We start from the raw sequence: 19028 nt of genomic DNA, 5'->3' as shown, positions 1-19028 counted from the left end.
ACAAACGAATGGATTAATTTCAGATTATTTTACTCTGGACAGGGGCACCGAGCAAGGTTGCCCTCTTTCCCCATTTTTGTTCTGTCTTGCCCTGGAACCATTAGCAGCTGCGATAAGAAAGGAGGATGATTTTCCAGGGGTGATGGCAGGAGGTATGGTGCATAAGCCTTTGCTTTACGCAGACGATATTTTATTATTCGTCTCCGACCCCACTAGATCTATGCCTTGCCTCCACAGAATTATTAATTCCTTTTCTAAGTTCTCAGGATACAGAGTCAATTGGTCTAAATCTGAAGCTTTGTCTCTGACAGCATACTGCCCAGTAACGGCTTTTCAGCCGGGCACCTTCCAGGGGCCCAAACAGGGGGCTTTTATTCCCAGCAAATCTGTGTTAATTTTGACCCCTTAATAAAAAGATTTTAGAGCAATGTGGGCAGGTGGGCTTCATTACATTTATCTATGATTGGGAAGGTTAATGTTATTAAAATGAATTGTATTCAAAAATTCAACTACCTGCTACAATCTTTCCCTGTAGATGTCCTCCTCTCTTATTTCAAGCAATTTGATAGCATAGCGAAGTCCTTAATTTGGAATGGTAAGCGTCCCAGATTACATTTCAATAAGTTACATAGGCCGATTGACAAAGGTGGGCTAGGCATGCCCAAGATTTTGTTTTATTATTATGCATTCAGTCTCAGACATTTGGCTCATTGGTTGCTTCCACCTGAGAGAGCCCCTCCCTGGTTTTGTATTGAACAGGAAGTTCTTGCCCCTATTTCACCATTGCAAAGCCTTTCTATCAAATTAATCGGAGAAGATACACCCCGTTATCTCGCATTTGCACTCAGTATGGACAAAAGTGTCCAGAGTGTTTAATCCGGACATTTATTTAAATGTTGCTTCGAGCATATGGCTGAACCCAAAATTATGTATTAATAAGTCCCCTTTCTGCTAGTCAGAGTGGATTGTGAGGGAGGTTAATACACTTGGTGACCTATATGAGAGTGTAGTGTTGAGATCCTTTGAAAATTTGGTTCAACATTTTGGGATTCCCAGATCTCAGTTCTTTAGGTATTTACAGCTGTGCCATCTGCCCTGTACTATTTTTGGGAGTAGCATATACCCCCCTAAAGCGGCAGATACTCTTGGAGTGGTGATTACTGCTTTTGGAAAAGGTCATGAGGCATCAGTGTATTACTCCCTGCTAATTCAGAGTCTGGGGGACAGAGCTCTAACTTCTACCAAGAGATTATGGGAGAAAGATTTAAACTTGATATTGGAGGAGGGAGTGTGGGCTAGGATTCTAAAAAAATGTCAAATCTGTATCTAGAGATGCAAGGGTGCGCCTTATGCAATTCAAGATTTTACAAAGATTCTGTTGGACCCCCTCTAGATTGTATAGGCTTGGTCTTAAAGACACACCCACCTGCTGGTGATGCCAATCAGAAGATGGAGACACAACCCATGTTTTTTGGTGTTATGTTAAGATCCAAGAATTTTGGTTGAAGGTTCAGAGTTTTATGTGTGACGTATTGGGCACTCTAATTTCATTTTGCCCCAGACTCTATTTTAGGCGATGTGGCGGTCATCAATATAGGGAATAAACACATAAAAAATTGGGTCCTAACCAGTGTTATGATAGGCAGGCAGATCATTTTAAGGGGATGGAAGTCTGCTGTAGTGCCCTCATTATTTTGTGTGTGTGACCACAGGGGTGTTCGTTGGGGGTCAGGGTGGGATTGGTGATTGGGGAGGGGTAATAATTGGGCTTAAATGTTGATTCAGTGTATATATGTTTTGTTTTTCTTTGTTATATGTACGAATCAATAAAAAATGTTAATTGGAAAGTCATGGGGACAAAGCAAACAAATGGTACTTTTTCTCGAGAATGACCCGGATTTACCCAAACAGACAAGATAATTTTACTACATTTGACTGAGCTAAATGATTACGAAGCCAATTTAGATTTCCCCATCATACCCCACTCTGACTGTTCTAAGGACAGTTTGCTGTACAGCTTCTGCCCACACAGGGTGCGGTTCTTGATCTGTTGGCATTTAAGGACTTTTTGTTGTTGTTGTTCACAACTGAAAGAGACCCTTACTTACACCACAAGATCGCTGGCCATTCCTGAGCCGAAAGTTAAATCAAGGCAAGATTTTGAGAATGCTGCAATGCCTGTATGTTGACAAATTACAAAAAAGTGGTTAACAGTTTAAATATTTTAGTCTCTGAAAAGAATGGAACTGTGAATTAAATGCAATTACAATATTATTTACATAGGAAAAAAAAAAAAAAAAGCACTTTTTACATAGTTCTGAAGGTTCTAATCATTTGGATTTTTAAAAACTATCTGTATGTGTGCAGCTTACAGAAAGCAAACATTACATTGTGTTGTACTTCATTTATATTGATTTTTTTCTTTAAATTATTTAAAGAAAATGTAAAAATTATTTAATTCAATCTTTTAATCATTTAACTAAAACATTAATTTTATTTTTATTAAAATAATATAATTTTTATAATTAACCTTATTTAAAATCATATATATTTATTATTATTATTATTATTAAAAATGTCTGTAAATTTGACAGAAAAAGAATGTAAAAATGCTGCAAAAGTTAATTGATTGACGGGTATAAACAGTAAAATAAGATAATATATTTAATAAGAAAATACATGTAATTTAAGAGTGTTATTTTACCCTAAAATTTACAGTAAAAATGTAGATTATGTTTATCAAGAGAATACATGTACTTTTATGGTAAACTATTGTTAAAATATGGTGAAAAACAATAACCAGGTGTACCCAGAAGTCCCTGCATGACCCATTAATTATATTTTATGGCAATAGTTATGTTTCTTCTTATTTTTAATATCAGTTATGTACATTGGGGTGTTCTGTGTTATATTTTATGCAATTTATATATATCCCCAAATATTTGTATAATGACATCTCTTTCTCATATACAACATATAACATATTTGTTTCAAACAGCTCACACATAACAAATACAGTGTACGGATCAATCCACTAATCTCTCCCCTGATAAATATATAAATATATATGATATACAGTACATATACATACAAAGTGTTGCCTCTGAGTATCTGACAAAATCTGATGTTTCCTTACAGAGAGAGAGATCCAGTGACAAATAAACTGGATCTAGCACTTACCCTTACACTTATTGCTTGGCCTAAGAATTAGATTTCAAAGGGATTTTTGACATTTTTAGATAAAACAGTGCGCTCTGCAGGCTGACAGATGCACCTGCAAACAAAACACAAAAGGCACCAAAATACACAAATACAAATACACAAATGAACAGTTCAAATTGTACAAAATATTTAATTGATTTTCTCCCTTTGATACATTTGATAAAACAATTTTATGACAATTAAAATGATTTATTTTACAGCCTCTAAAATCAAACTTCAACATGTTAAGACTTTATTAAAAGCCATCGTTTGGCTTTACAGTATTTTGATAAAAACAATCATCCGCTCTCACTCAAAAAAATAAAAATAAAATGCACCATGCACCACAGAATACTTCTATTGCATCATGGCTAAATTAACCTGAGCACATGATGTAATTATTCCCCATGAATTTCTCACAAAAATTAGATCAGTAAAATCATTTAATCCATTAGTGAACTAAATATGGCAACTAAATAAATAACAGTCGATGCAAATTGAATGAACAAATTTCATTCACTAACAACAATCAAGGCAACCGTTAAAGCTAGTGACCTGTTACCTGGATGAATATCTTACCTAGCCAAAAAAAAAAACTAAGAACATACATGGTGGCCAAAAATGTTTTGTATTTGGACACTTAAGTCAAACAAGTCAAATGTCTTTGCCTTACATATAACAACATATCAAACCAAGTGCCATTCGTGTTAAAGAAATATAACATTTTGCCAAAATAATTTGTTAGGTTTGAAATGATAAATATATACATATTGTTCAAAATGCAGACACTTTTTTTGGTTGTCAAAGTTAGTGGAACATGTCCATAGTTGAACTACACCTGTGGTCACTCTGCTAGTACACTTGCGTGAGAACTTGATTTTAAAAAATAAAATAAAAAAATACAATCAGAGACCAGCTGGTTAAAAGTCATAACTCAAAAATGGCCCAGAAATGTAGTTCTGAGGAAAGGTCTTGCATGTTTTTTGCTTGCAGAGGCCACTTGGTTTGAGTGCTTCTAATGCAATGAAATTTTTAAGTTTGTCAAGTGTCTAAATACGTTTTGGGGCCACTGTTCATAGCATTGAACCAATAACACTGAATGAAAACATGATGCTTAGGCAGTTATTGCTAGGAAACAAATGGGATCTCATAGGGTCAGTATGAACCAAGGGCTGTTATCAAACAACTTTCAAGCAATAAAGGTTGACACGAATCAGTAAAATGAAAATTACATAAGAACCCCACAAAAATGACATTTCATGAATGGTTACAGTTCATAGATGAAATTAATGGTGCCCTCAAGCATGTACTTGTATCCTTGAATGTTTGAAAAGGAATCGATTCTCCCAGTTCAAACATGCCATTGCAATACTGTGGATTTTATGTAGCCCTTCAATATAATAACTTATAATCTTCCCTAAAATAACCGTGTGGAACAAAAAACCTTGTGGCAGTAAAAAGGCATGCACAGACAGAGCAACAACGGCTGACAACTCTTGGTCCAAATTAGATACAGTCAGATACAAAAATCTTGTTTCTATCCATATGGTTGGCAGTGGAGTTGAGGAGGATGACCAAGTATCTCCACATCTCTGAAGAGTTCTAGATGGGTAAGATAGGCTTGTAGGGAAAAGAGGCATTGTCAGGTGCTACCTGGAGTTCTGAGGGAGGAGTTTCTTAAACAGACTACCCACTGCCATGTCCACCCTCATCACCATGGTAATCCCCAACATCACAAACACACTGCCCAAGATGAAGCCAGATGCCTCAAACATCAGTCTGTGGAAAAGAGAAAGATAATTGTCATAATGGTTCGGAGATTTCCAAACAGGGGTACATGTACTTCAAGAGGTACTTTCCAAGGAATACTCAATTTTGCTTTACTAAACCTTCAAAACAAAAATGGCAACTTAAAAATATTAGGGCTTTCAATACAATATCAAAACATGATTAAAGCTGAAGTGTGTAATTTGTCTGATCTGGGCTGGTGTCATTGTCTGGTGTGAATGGCTCTCTCAAGGTCATTCCACAGCATCTCTATTGGGTTAAAGTCTGGGCTCTGACTAGGCCACTCCAAAATGTGGATTTTTTTTTTTTTTTTTTTTTTAAGCCCTTCTATAGTGGATTTGCTTTAGGGTCATTGTCCTGCTGAAACTTCTACTGAGCTTAAGCTGGCGCACCTGACATTATCCTGTAGGATATCTTGATAAACTTGGGAATATTGTTTTTCTCCCCTTGATGTTGGTAAGTGGTCCAGGCCCAGAAGCAGCCCCAAATCATAATGCTTCTTCCACTGAACTTCACCGCTGAGATTATGTTTTCATGTTGGTATCCGGTGCCCTTTTTATGCCATACGTAGTTCTTCCCAAACAATTCAACCTTAGTTTCATCAGTCCACAAAACATTTTCCCAGTAGTATTGTAGAGTGTCAAGGTGGTCTTTGGCAAACTTCAGGAGCATAGCAATGTTTTTGTTGGAAAGCAGCGGCTTCCTTTATGGTGTCCTGCCACGGACACCATTCCCCTTTTTGTGTAATTGTGTCCGTATAGTAGACTCATGAACAGAGATGTTTAACAGTTCCAATGATTCCTTCAAGTCCTTCAAGTACCTAGGGTTCTTTTTTTACCTGGTTGAGCATTCTGTGGTGTGCCCTTCGAGTCATCATGGCTGGACGGCCACTTCTAGGGAAAGCAGCCACAGTACTAAATCATCTCCATTTATAGACAATTTGTCTAACTGTGGACAGTTGAATATCTAAGCTCTTTGAAATACCTTTGTAACCCTTTCCAGCTTAATGCAAAGTAACAATTCTTGATCGTAGGTCTTCTGAGATCTATTTTTGCGAGGCATGGTCCACGTCAGCCGATGCTTCTTGTGAAAAGCAAACTCAAAATGTAATGATCTGTATAAGTCAAAGTAGCTCTAACCCACACCTCCAATCTCGTTTCATTAACTGGATGCCAGATTTGCCAACTCCTGACTCTAATTAGCTTTTGTTGATGTCATTAGCCTAGGGGTTCACATAATTTTTCCAACCCACACTGTGAATGTTTCAATGATGTATTCAATATGTACAAGAACAATACAATAATTTGTGTGTTATTAAAACAGGCTGTGTTTGTTCATTATTGTAACTTAAATGAAGATCAAACCAGACTTTAAGACAAATTTATACATAAATGCAGGTAATTCCAAAGGGTTCACATACTTTTTCTTTCCACTGCTAAGTAAGCCATTTAAAGGTTCATTTTCTCAAACTGTAAACACTGTGTGTGTGACGTTACAAACGTTCCTCTGTTTGTTTTGAGCGACCCGTCCATCCCAACACAACATCATTGACTCAACCAATGGCGTGAGTTTGGGGGCGGGTATATCTGTTTAATTGCTCAACAGCAGATGGGGAGCGTATTCGAAGTTGGTGACACTTACTTGGGTGCAAACACTTTCCAGACCATGAGGTGTCTTCTGAGGATAGCTGCAGCACAAACCGATGCAAAAACCTAAAAGGTAAACAAGTGAGAGCTTTGCATTTATGTTTTTACAAAACTACATTTTCAAAATTGACAAAACTTCATATGCCTGCACTGTTAAAGTTACAACCCAACCATGATTCTACTATACATGTAACCACAAGACTCCCTAAACCCTATTATACTCATGCATTCATACCCAAATATGTCCCTACAGAGGACTACAAAGACAAGGTAAACCTTCAGAGTCTTTACAGGTCTGTACGTGTTCATATGTGCATGAAGCCTCATTGATGTTAGCCTAATTTGAACACACCTGCGCTCCATTAACAAAGAGGTAGCGTGCAGCGAGCTGCAAGAGAGCTGCGCTGAACTTCTGAGGGTTTTCTCTTAGTCTCATCTCCATGACCGCATCCTCAATCTCCTGCCCTCTTGCTGAGCGTGTAGATGGAGCCCCACGCACCTCGCACACCAGAGGCCAGAACAACAGCAGAGGACAGCCAACTGCATGCACAAATTAGCACCATGATAATGGAGAATTTTGCAAAGTTAAAAACAAACGGCTGATTAAAGTGTACATGATTTGCCTGCGTTCATTAATAGTATTCATGTGATATCCTTTCACAAGGTCATTTGGCTGCTTTCTCAGAACTTGTAGATCAGAGAAATGTAAAATAATGTAGGCATTCAAGTATTTAACCATTTCCTTATGTTTAAATATTTACACAAGTAGGACAAGTTCCTGGAACAACATTCCTATCAACCAATCATAGCCCTCTGATTTAAAGCCCTTTAAAATGTATTTGCATTCACGTACATTTAAATATGGCGCATCAAGACACTGAATTTAAGTCTGTTCATCACACAAAACTATCGAATGAATATGAAAAGACACTAAATATAGCTCGCAATTAGATTACTTTTAAGGCACTCTCAGGGGCTGTTCACACAGAATGTGCACCTGTCTGCATGGTTTTTAATTGTTTTTCTACGCAAACATGCGCTGAACAGACATCTTTGACCATAGTGCCCATCTTGCTGTTTTTCAGTGTCTCGCACAAGTGCCGCGTTTTCAAGATGCTGTGTGAAGTTTCAAAAACTTACATTTTAAAAAAACGTGTCTTGAGACACCTACATTCTGTTCCACTCATTGCACTATGTCTCACTTTTTAAAAGCAATAACATGTTTGTCTGAATGGCCCCTTATGTTGATTTTTTGGTTATTTTAAGTGTGCAACAGCCTCCTTCCCCATTCACTTTGATTTTGATTATATGGACAAAGCAGCATGAACAATCTTTAAAATATCTCCTTTTGTGTTCCACATAAGAAAGAAATGCATTCAGGTTTGGAACGAGATGATTGTGAGTAAATTGGGTCAACTATTCCTTTAAGGGTTATGGCTAAGACTGGTTGACAGGAATGCTGATACTGAAACAATTACAATGTGAATCATGTTGGGTGTATCCCTATACCTATGCTAAGGCCATGCTTACCTGCAAAGATGATATGAGAGGAGAAGGTGTTAAGGGTCACCAGTGAGGCAGGAAGCACAGTGCCAGTGTGACCCTGAGGAAAGCCCACAAATGCAGCACCCCATTGGATGGAAGGGAAGGTTGGGAGGTGTCCAGTTGCATGGAAAAACTGGGCAGCCGCCAGAGACCATGAAACCACTGGAGCCCATGGCACACTGAAGTCGTCTGAGAGGGGAAAGTAAAGATGGGAGAATTGATTGAAGGACAGAAGTGCACTTATGGCAATAGCTACATAAAGCATAAGGTGTAGTATTGTATTGCTTCTTACTGAAGTGTCTCTGCAGGCTGGACAGGGTGGTGCTACAGGCGTGGATGTGCAGCACAGCTCCGGCCTCCAGCAGAAGTAGGAGAAATGCTAAGGACATTCCCTCAGGGTGGAGCAGCAGGAGTGCCAGCCCCAGAAGCCCGCACAGCAGGACTAGGGGGGCTGAGTACACTGTACCTAGTCCATATGCCTCCACGGCTGGCCTGCCGTTTGCTTCGCTGTCCTCGGTGCCTCCATCTTCCAGCGAGTGTCGGATTCGCTGATATAACTGTGGTATAAGGTGGTGCAGTTCAGCTTGCGGACTAATGCCCGTGCTGGCTCGGTACTTGGGGGGTGGTAGGGATGTTCCCCGAGAGTTCAGGGGTGTCCGAGACTTGAGGAACACAGTCATAGGATCCACCCATAACAGCAGAAGCCCCATGCTCAGGAGGCAGAAGATGGCCCGTGGCAAAAACACCTGGGCCAAACCGATCAGCTCGGACAGATGTCTGAAGGTGTCTTCTGGGGTGGCACTCACTGCCCAGTGCAGCCCCATGCAAACACAGGCCAGAGGTAAAAGGAAGCTGGATGAGAACACAGTCAAACTGGAACAGTTAAGATTCCCATAATGTCTAAGCCAACGATGTAGAATGTACGCCCACATGGCCAGTGAGGCCACAGAGATAACATAGTGGACGTTACGCAGTTGGCTGTCCTGTATACGTGAGAGTGGGGAGAGAAAGGGGGAGGGCTGGCAGGTGCCCTGCTCCTCTCGACAGTTGTGGAAGAAGAGGGAGAGGTAGAGTGATCCCACCAGCAGAGCCAACCACACCAACAGGATGGTGGCCTCCCGCCGTATCACTGAAGATGGCAATGCTGTTGGGAGCAGCAGAGGGGGCTTTTGGGTATCTGGTGGGGGAAGTGGCACCAGGAGTCCATCCCAGTTGAGGCGCAGAGGAACATATACACTCAACGAGAAGAGCAAGAAGGTAACAACATGACCTTCGTAAATGACGTAACTGTCTGAGAGCAAGGAAGCACAGCGCAAGAAAAGCACCAGCAGGGCCGGTGTGAGGAGGTGAATATGAGGCCACCTAACTTTCTGAGAAATTCCACAAGTCCACCACAGAAACAAAACCTCAGATGAAAGTGCTGCAGCTCCCAGGCACCATGAAAGCTCCAAATAACCTTGTGAAAACAGCTGACCAGCAGCTACTACTAGACCCACCACCAACCCTGAAAGAATTGGCATCTTTAACAGACCCTCCTGGATTATTATATGAGATAACTCAGAAAGGACGTAACACAACATACAGGCAACTCCCAAGATTAAGAGCCCCGCAGCCATTTTGAAAGGGTTGAAACGGGCCCAGGAGATTCTACAAGTCTCCCTGACAGCTGTCAAATAGTTCTGCATGGAGACGACTAGCTCAGGAGGGGGTGGATGACCCTCATGGACAGTGGCCAAGTACTGAGAGGAAAGGCTTGAGAAGTCAGCCTGCAGCCGCGACAGACTGTCTGGTGGGATGTCTTTGGCCATGTTAGAGTAGGTCTCCAAGAAGCGGTTCACCTTCAAAGTAAAAAAATAAATAAATGATTTTTTGTTGTTTCACTCATTCATTCAATATTCACAAAATATTCAGACTAAATGCAAAGTGTACATACAGTCAGGGGTGCATTAATGCATGGGCGTATCTGGGCTTAAGCCCGGGGGCCCGCGGCAGCAGGAACCAGGGGGCCCAGTTGCGGTACTGTCCCATTGACGATCTCGGGAGGGTGTACATAAACACATTTTGCGGAAGACGCTGATGTAAACATAGAGAGAGTGCGCAACGGCTAAACCCATCTGTGTAGCAACCCCACCCCCCACCCCCCCCGATGACTGACAGAGGCCAAGCAAAACGATAAGCCCCGGGGCCCAGGACAACCTTAATGCGGCCCTGCATACAGTAGCGTCAAAAATCTGAGATCACTGGTGAAAATGCTTCTATTTTGTTTTCTTTTCTAATATGAGCCTAACAGTGAAAAGTATGATTGAAAATTTTATGTAACTTTCAGAATATCTCAGTAATATTTGCTTTCATGGCAGAATGTGCTCGAGTTGGCATGGACTCCACAAGTTTATTCAAAACCTGATGAACTCTGTTATCTCAGCATGATTTAAGAATGTAACAAAGTGCATCTTGTGTGCTCTGTGGTCTCTTTTGACCCCCACTGTATATAATAAAGCCTTAACACACAGTATGCAAGCAGACAAAGAGAAAGCCCTCTAACCTGTTTGACATTAATCCACAGCGCCTCTGCCTGGCTAAGTCCTGTAGGTGCACTCCGGGAGCCATTCTGAGGAAAAAGCGGCAGAAGAACCTGGCCCACACTGCTATAGGGAATGGGAACTCCCAGTAGCAATGCCAGTGTTGGTACCAGATCAGTCTGAGGAACTACCTCAGGTTCCACCTACAATGCAAGTGTTAATGAAACATGTAAAAATAAGGGTTTTTGTTTTTAGATTATCATTCTTTTCTCATTTTTTAATTTTAAGAAAAATTTAGAATATATATATATATTTTTTATTATTATTTAAAAACAAGATATGAATTGAATGCAAGATATGGAATTGTAAATCATACACTAGCAGTGTTCTGGCAATAATCATTTTCACTTGGCATTTCAAAGGCAATGATTCCTTGACAGATCTCAAGTAAGTGTTGAATCTCTATATTAACCAATCAGCAGCTATATACAGTTGCTTACCCAAAACTTCAGCCATGTTGCAGACTTTTTGCTGTGTCGACCTAAGATATTCAATATCCCCATCTGGCCACCCAATTAAAAATTTCCTTAAGGCACTTACAGAAGATTAAATACAGAGAAAACATAACAGTGTCTCTTTACCTGGGAGCCTGGTGCTGGGAATAAGGGTGATGAACTGTAGAGAAACAGGGCAGCATCTGTCTCTTTCTGGCTCTCTCCACCATGATCCCCAGTGTCTGTCATTCCATGATCTCCCATCACCACCAACAAAGTGTCATTCTTCAAACGCTTTATCACTGACCTGGGGTCAGCAGTGTGACAGCAGCAGATGGGGAACAAATGAATATATGCAAGAAGATTTAATAAAACTGTATTAACTTGACAGAACGTGGGCAGAAAAGAGAGAAATGCTGCAGCTAACCTGATGACTCCATCCATCTGGGAGAGTTTCTCAGCCATAGCAGGGTGATCTGGGCCAAATCTGTGCCCACAGTGATCTACACCCAGGAAGTGAGCAATCAACACATCCCAATCATCCCCTTCCACTGATGAGAGAAAATAAAGCCCTTTAGCCACTAATTCACCCAATTTTCACTTGGAATTAAAGGGACAGTTCACCAAAAATTTAAATTCTGTCATTATTTACTAATGTAGTTTCAAAGCCAATGACTTTCTTTTTGAAAACACATCACATTTGTAGTAAACGCTAATGCGTCCTCAGGCAAACTGGACAACATCAAAGAACCGCCTCCTCACCTGTCAATCATCCATTGCGCTAAAGCAAGGGTTTTAAATTTAGCCAGTTAAGCCAAGTCAAACTAGCGTACTCCAAACAACTACATTTTTTGCGAGGGTGTCACACCTACCGACTGTTTTGCAGAGATCTCGCTTTCTTCTGTTGGAAGTATGTTACACTTGCCAATTGAGGATGGTGGAGGAGTGACAGACATTCTGACACCCTTCGACCTTCTCTCTGATTCCCTTTCATGTGGAGCTTGTGATTGTGTATTTTTTCCCTTGGGAATTGCCACAAAGTGTCCATACACAACTTCAGTGAGTAAAGAATTTATTCAACAAATACATATTTTTCTGGCTTCAATTTCTGATTTTATTATTTTAGTGTAGAAGGTCTCCAGAAGAACGCTTTGTGACAGAATCACTCTGGATTACAATTGCTGTTTGTTATGATATGCGGCTGAGTGCGGTTGCTTATGAAAGCGTTCAGATCAGCATGACATCTTGTAAGTTCTTCAGCAAAAGAAGAAGCTCTCTGGTCACTTGACAAGATTACAAGAGCCTGTCTCGATAACAGAACGATTTTTTCAGATGTGCTTTCCCAGTTGCTGTAACTATAAACTCATCAGGGAGTCCAGTCAGTCAATGGATTAATGACCTCCTGCAGGCAGATGCTAATGCTTGCCCCAACTCCTTCTGACTGGCCAGCAATTATTAAATCTGAGGAGAAATCAGCTAGTGTGACTCCGGCTTTAAAAGAAAATAATGGTCCGATTAAGAAATATGTAGAAGCACATAGAGTATATAATACTGGCACTTGACTAAAAAAAAAAAAAACATCTCACTTGAAACATCACATCCATGGTGAGGTTAAAATTTTAAAGTATATTTGGAAGCAAAAGTGCTGACTTCTTTGTGCTTTTATTTATTTGTTACTTCTGGAATTCTTCTTTTTTTTTTTTTTTTTGCACTTTATCAAAATGCTGTAACACAGACTTAAGCCCTATTCGGGCAGCAATTGTTTCTCAGGGTGACGTCTGTAAAAGTACATTTTAATGGCTCCTCTGTGATAAAACTCATGCGGATGACAATTAAATTACGTGGGATGAGTGAGACTTTTTGTTGATCACATGACTGCAGTTGCGCTTGTTATATGGAAAATTCATCAGTCTACAAACTGTATCCTCTGTATTTGCATTTAAATATGTTTGGAATTACACTAAAGCGAAAATAATTTTTTTAAAGCATGAGGGAACAGCGCTGCAAAGCACTACGGACATTTACAGTGTACATTTTCACATACAGAGCAAGCCAAAATTCTTGCGAAGAGCAATTAAATGAATCAAGAAACTGTAGGGACAAGACTGTTTATCAGCGCAGCCAAATAAATCTGTCAATGGGGGTGCGAATGTTTTGTCACCTGCATCACCTCAGTTGCGCTGCTTGCGCATTCTCTCCTAAGCACACGCAAGCAGATATAGAAGCCGCACATATCAAGGACAGTTAAGCTAGTTAAAATGAAATTTGAGGAGTTATGGTAAAAATGGTTTTCTTATGTTTTATCTATCAAAATGATGGACATCATTTGGAATTATCTGTCACTGTTTAAAAAGTGGAGGTGAAAATTAAACCTTTTAAATAAGATTGACATTAACCCAGCAACTTTTCTGGGACTACTCGACCTGTATAAACGAGTAGTCATGCAAGCCCTATGTATAAATGTATTTAGTAAACATTTCTAGATTAAAATGTGATATATTACAATTTTATTACATTGCTGCCATAATAATGGACCATATAAAAAGTTTACATGATCTGGCTCTCGTTTTTCTTTCCCTTCTACTTAAGAGTTCCCACTCACTATGGTGGAGCGGCGACATAATTTTATTATTGTGAATTATTTTACAAATTTCGGTAACACAATCCTGCAACTTTCACAACTGTCCATTACCGCCAGTGCTGTTACCACATGCAGAGCAAATGTACGGCACTTAGCAGTGGTCAAAAAGGATTTCCAATATGGCTTTTGGATTATAAACTCAGAGATGTGGATTCGGACGGCAATAAAATCACTGACAATGCTGGAATTACCTCAAGTGCCCATGTAAAATATATGCCGTCTGAATAGGGCTTTAGTGAGTGTGTAGTCAAAAAATCAGAGACCCTCCCCTTTTCATGCATGCTACTACCAGGTGTTAACACAAACTTGCAGACTCTGTGTTTACAGTGCAAACAAGAGATATGTTTATGTCTATTTAAAAGGTAAACAAGGCAGCTGGTTCCTAACTGGTATGCCAAATCATTGAGCTTACTGGTTGGATAGATGTTCTGCAGAATGCCATTGTCCACTGTGTGTAAGTCCTTCACATTGAAGGAGGGGAAGGGCAAAGATCTGTGGAACTTCTTGGGGAAGAGACTCAACCATGTATCATCCCCCATAAAGACAACTCTCTTGCCTTTAAACCAAGAGGAGAAAGACAACCATTCAGAAGAGATACAACCTACAGTCTTTTAAATCTGAAAATAAATGCAGACTCATTGAATTACATAAAATGGCTGGTCTACTCAATTTATACACATTTAACTAGCCCCAATAATGTATTCTGATTTCTGACAACAGAAAGGATCGCTGTAATATATTGCTATGTAATATATATAGCTTTTCTGCAGTGGTGAATCTCACAAAAAAACACACATTTCACCTCAAAATCGAAATAAGAATAAAAAAAATATATTGCATGAAGAAAACTGTCTTTTCAAAAAAAAAAAAAAACAAGTATTTTTTTATGACAGTTAAGCACATTTCCACCTAAATCCTCATTACCATAATACATCCAGGCATTACACTTTTGAGTTGTCTGATTATTCTCATTAGAATCTCATTACTGTAAGTATTTTTTTTTTACTATATTATAGTAAGAAATTACTGTAATACAATTATGTTTTTTTTGTTTGTTTTTTAAATCAGCATACTGTAAATTAAAGGCAATACAACAAATATTACCATGAAGTATAAATACTTTACAATTAAAATAATATATAATTATTATTTCACATTACAGTAATGAGAATTGGGTTTAGAAATGCGTTTACTTGTCAGGAAAATAATGGTAATGATCATAAAATTGGCATAATTTTCTTTAAATAAAAATGTATTTCTTACTGTTGTATTATGATTAGAGGAAGATATATCACCCAAACATGTTTTTGATAGGTTTTGTGAGATTCACCTGGAGATAAAAGTAATGAAAGGAAAATCATGATACAGACTCACTCACCCACTTGACCCAACTGGTGCACCAGATTGTCTTCCAGAATGGCATTGGAGGCAAAGTTGTTCCCCACATCAATGAAAGTGGGCAGAGAACCTGTTGTAAAGCCTTTGATCCTTTGCATGGTAGTGGTGGGCGGATCGGCCTGAAAAGTGTAGAGCCTCGCATGAGAGGGGTGTGATGATGCCATCTCATCTAAAACTGGTAGCTTGTTCTCAAATGGCTTGGGCGCAGTGTTCTCAGGGTCATAGCGGGTGAAGTCTGCTTTGAGGGCATCGATGATCAGAACCACTGCCCGACGAAACCGAGGCTCGCTCAGGCAGAAATCCCCCTTCACATGGGCTGCTGGGGATAAGACATCAGCACAGGTACTGGTTCTGTTCACCTCCAGCCTGACTAGAAGGAAGCCTCCAACAAACAGGAAGATGCCCACATAGAACACCGAGCAGACCCAAATGAGGGGGACCAGGACTGGAAGTCTCTTCATACTAGACCAGAGGAACAGATGGAGAGAGTGTATGCATATCAAACCAACAGATCAAATCAACATATATACAATATACATTCACTGAGCACTATTGGGAACACCTGTACTCCTACTTATTTGTGTGATTATCTAATCAGCCAATCGTGTAGCAGCAGTGCAATGCATAAAATCGTGCAGAAACGGGTCAGGAGCTTCAGATAATGTTCACATCAACCATCAGAATGGAGTAAAAAATTTGATCTCAGTGGTTTCGAATGTTGCATGATTGTTGGTGCCAGATGGGCTGGTTTGAGTATTTCTGTAACTGCTGATCTCCTGGGATTTTCACACAACAGTCTCTAGAGTTTATTCAGAATGGTGCCAAAAACAAAAAATATCCAGTGAGTGGCAGTTCTGCGGATGGAAACGCCTTGTTGATGAGACAGGTCAACGGAGAATGGCCAGACTGTTTTGAACTGACAGAAAGGCTACGGTAACTCAGATAACCACTCTGTTCAATTGTAGTGAGATGAATAGCATCTCAAATTGCACAACATGTCGAACCTTGAGGTGGAGGAGCTACAACAGCAGAAGACCATGTTGGGTTCCACTTCTGTCAGCCAAGAACAGAAAACTGAGGATGCAGTGGGCACAGGCTCACCTAAACTGGACAGTTGAAGACTGTAAAAATGTAGCCTGGTCTGATGAATCTCAATTTCTGCTGAGGCACACAGATGGTAGGGTCTGAATCTGGCGCCAACAGCATGAATCCATGGACCCAACCTGCCTTAGTCCAGGCTGGTGGTGGTTGTGTAATGGTGTGGGGAATGTTTTCTTGGCACACTTTGGGCCCGTTAATACCAATCAATCATCGCTTGAATGCCACGGTCTATTTGAGTATTGTTGCTGATCATGTACATCCCTTCATGGCCACAATTTACCCGTCTTCTAATGGCTACTTCCAACATGTTAATGCACCATGTCACAAAGCAAAACTCATCTCAATCTGGTTTCATGAACATGACAGTGAGTTCACTGTTGTTCAGTGTCCTTCCCAGTCACCGGATCTGAATCCAACTGAACACCTTTGGGATGTTGTAAAATAGGAGATTCGCAGCATGAATGTGCAGCTGTCAAATCAGCAGAAATTGAGTGATGCAATCATGTCAACATGAACCAGAATCTCAAAGGAATGTTTCCAACATCTTGTGGAATCCATGCCATGAAGAATTATAGGCTGTTCTGAGAGCAAAGGGAGGCCATATCCAGTATTAACATAGTGTTCATTGTAAAGTGCTCAATGAGTGTATATTAGCATATTTGAGCATACTATTATTCGCATTGCACTAAAAAGAGTAAATACATGGGCTGTGTTTTAAAACCTAGCTGTCTTCCTAGACAGCATACACTACCGGTCAAAAATTTTGAAACACTTGACTGAAATGTTTCTCGTGATCTTAAAAATCTTTTGATCTGAAGGCGTATGCTTAAATGTTTGAAATTAGTTTTGTAGACAAAAATATAATTGTGCCACCATATTAATTTCATTATAAAACTAAAACTAAATAAAAAAGTTTTTGAAATGGATGACTTGGACCAAATAATAACAAAAAGCAGCCAATAAGTGCCCAACATAGATAGGAACTCCTACAATACTGTTTAAAAAGCATCCCAGGGTGATACCTCAAGAGGTTGGTTGAGAAAATGTCAAGAGTACATGTCTGCAAATTCTAGGCAAAGGGTGACTACTTTGAAGATGCTAAAATATAACACAGTTTTGATTTATTTTGGATTTTGTTTAGTCTCAACATAATTCCCATAGTTCCATTTATGTTATTACATAGTTTTAATGACTTTACTATTATTCTAAAATGTGAAGAAGAAAAAAAAAAATGTACAATAAAGAATGTGTAAGTGTTTCAAAACTTTTGACCGGTAGTGTAAGTGCATTCAATGTTGCCCAAAACTGCTGTTACTGGGTGGGTAGGTAACTCACTACTCACCATCATAAGTGCAAGTGTGTATTCTATATTGTGTGTATTGTATACTGTGCATTGTATATTATTATTTGTTTACTGTGTTTTGTGCAATTATGTGTATATTAGATATGTAAATTGTGTTGTGTAAATCTGATCTTTATTGTAAATTGGTATATGTTTCATCACTGTCATGACTGCTATGTTGCTCGGAACTGCACCCAAGAATTTCACCCACTGTTGCACTTGTGTATATGGTTGAGTGACAGTAAAGGGATTTGATTTGATTTGATAAGCACATTCAATGTTGCCCAAAACTGCTGTCCACTAGGTGTGCAACCATCTTCTCACTAGTGAGTTGCCATTCTAGACAGAATAAGCACATTCGATGTAGCTCAAAACTGCTGTTACTGGGAAAGTAACTCACAACTCACCAGAGCTGCCTTTGTAGACAGCATAAACGGATTCAGTAATGGCCAAAATTACAGCTACTAGATAACTAACACACTACTCACAATTTTTTTCACTTTTTTTTTTTTTAAACAGCCATGCTTCACTGAACAGCATTTGACTGTGCTTTTGATGCCCAAACATGCTGCATACTAGGTAGCTAGCTAGATTTTGAGACACAGCCACGCTGAACTGCAAGAAACTGCAAGTAATACATAAAAACTCAAAAATGGAACAACACCAACTATTACGACTTTCTCGCCAGCAAATGTGACGTGAAATATATGCTACATAGCCCAAACTAGCATATATTGCGATGCACGTAAGACTGAACCAATAAAGGCAGGTCAGGGGCTGATGCTGTATTTATGTGTGTGTATGAATACTGTACTGACCTTGCTTCGCTCTGTTTGTCCTCTCTCTTTTCAGCTCAGTCTTAAATGGAAATGTACACACAGCATCCACTGCAAGAGGACTAAAGTGCCACAGGATAAACGACATCTGTCAGTGATGTTATCTGAGCCTTAATGGTGTACTAGGCTCGGTGACATGCATGTCGTTTTTGTTGTAATATTGGTCATCTCGCAGCCCGGTTTCCACTTCCGTTGACATGCGCAGTTAACGGCAGAGATTATTTTATTTTAAAAAATAACAACCTCCGCGGCTCTGTCATAGGCAAGAGCAAAACCAGCGTGTTACGACAGTAAGTCACCGTTTGCGGATACTATGCAAATGCATGGGGGGAGACGGAAACTGTCACTTACCTGTCGCAAAATTGCCTGTTTTCTCTCATAAAAAAGCAATTTTATCGTAGTAAATTCTAAAACTAGTTTATCATAAAATATTTTTTTTTTTAGCGTAAAACATGCTCAAGATTAGCGTACATGTGGTCGATTCATTAAGCAATGAGCGGTTTCCTCACAAAAGCAG

At 39.6% G+C, this 19028-nt stretch overlaps 1 protein-coding gene across 1 annotated transcript; it reads right to left on the bottom strand.

Annotated features, from left to right (window-relative positions):
• Window positions 1-3754: 3754 nt before the first annotated feature.
• LOC127434009 (GPI ethanolamine phosphate transferase 3-like) lies at window positions 3755-18707 on the bottom strand. Its single transcript, XM_051686428.1, has 11 exons — window positions 18494-18707; window positions 15213-15694; window positions 14247-14390; window positions 11621-11744; window positions 11341-11500; window positions 10723-10902; window positions 8473-10018; window positions 8166-8369; window positions 6988-7175; window positions 6631-6701; window positions 3755-4980 (listed from the first exon to the last, which is right to left on the bottom strand). The coding sequence occupies exons 2-11, from the start codon at window positions 15691-15693 to the stop codon at window positions 4851-4853; spliced, it is 3228 nt and encodes a 1075-aa protein (XP_051542388.1). The 5' UTR covers window position 15694; window positions 18494-18707; the 3' UTR covers window positions 3755-4850.
• Window positions 18708-19028: the final 321 nt, after the last annotated feature.

The sequence above is a fragment of the Myxocyprinus asiaticus genome, chromosome 43, assembly GCF_019703515.2.
Source record: "Myxocyprinus asiaticus isolate MX2 ecotype Aquarium Trade chromosome 43, UBuf_Myxa_2, whole genome shotgun sequence".
Lineage (NCBI taxonomy): Eukaryota > Metazoa > Chordata > Actinopteri > Cypriniformes > Catostomidae > Myxocyprinus > Myxocyprinus asiaticus.
The sequence above is the reverse complement of the archived record's forward strand: the minus strand, read 5'-3'. Positions and strand labels throughout refer to the sequence as shown.

Coding starts and splice junctions, on each gene's coding strand:
- LOC127434009 (XM_051686428.1), bottom strand. CDS start 15,693: ATGAAGAGACTTCCAGTCCTGGTCCCCCTCATTTGGGTCTGCTCGGTG. Junction 11,745..14,246: donor GCAGAACATCTATCCAACCA/GTAAGCTCAATG, acceptor TTCTCTCATCAG/TGGAAGGGGATGATTGGGAT. Junction 6,702..6,987: donor TCTTTGTTAATGGAGCGCAG/GTGTGTTCAAAT, acceptor TTTACCTTTTAG/GTTTTTGCATCGGTTTGTGC.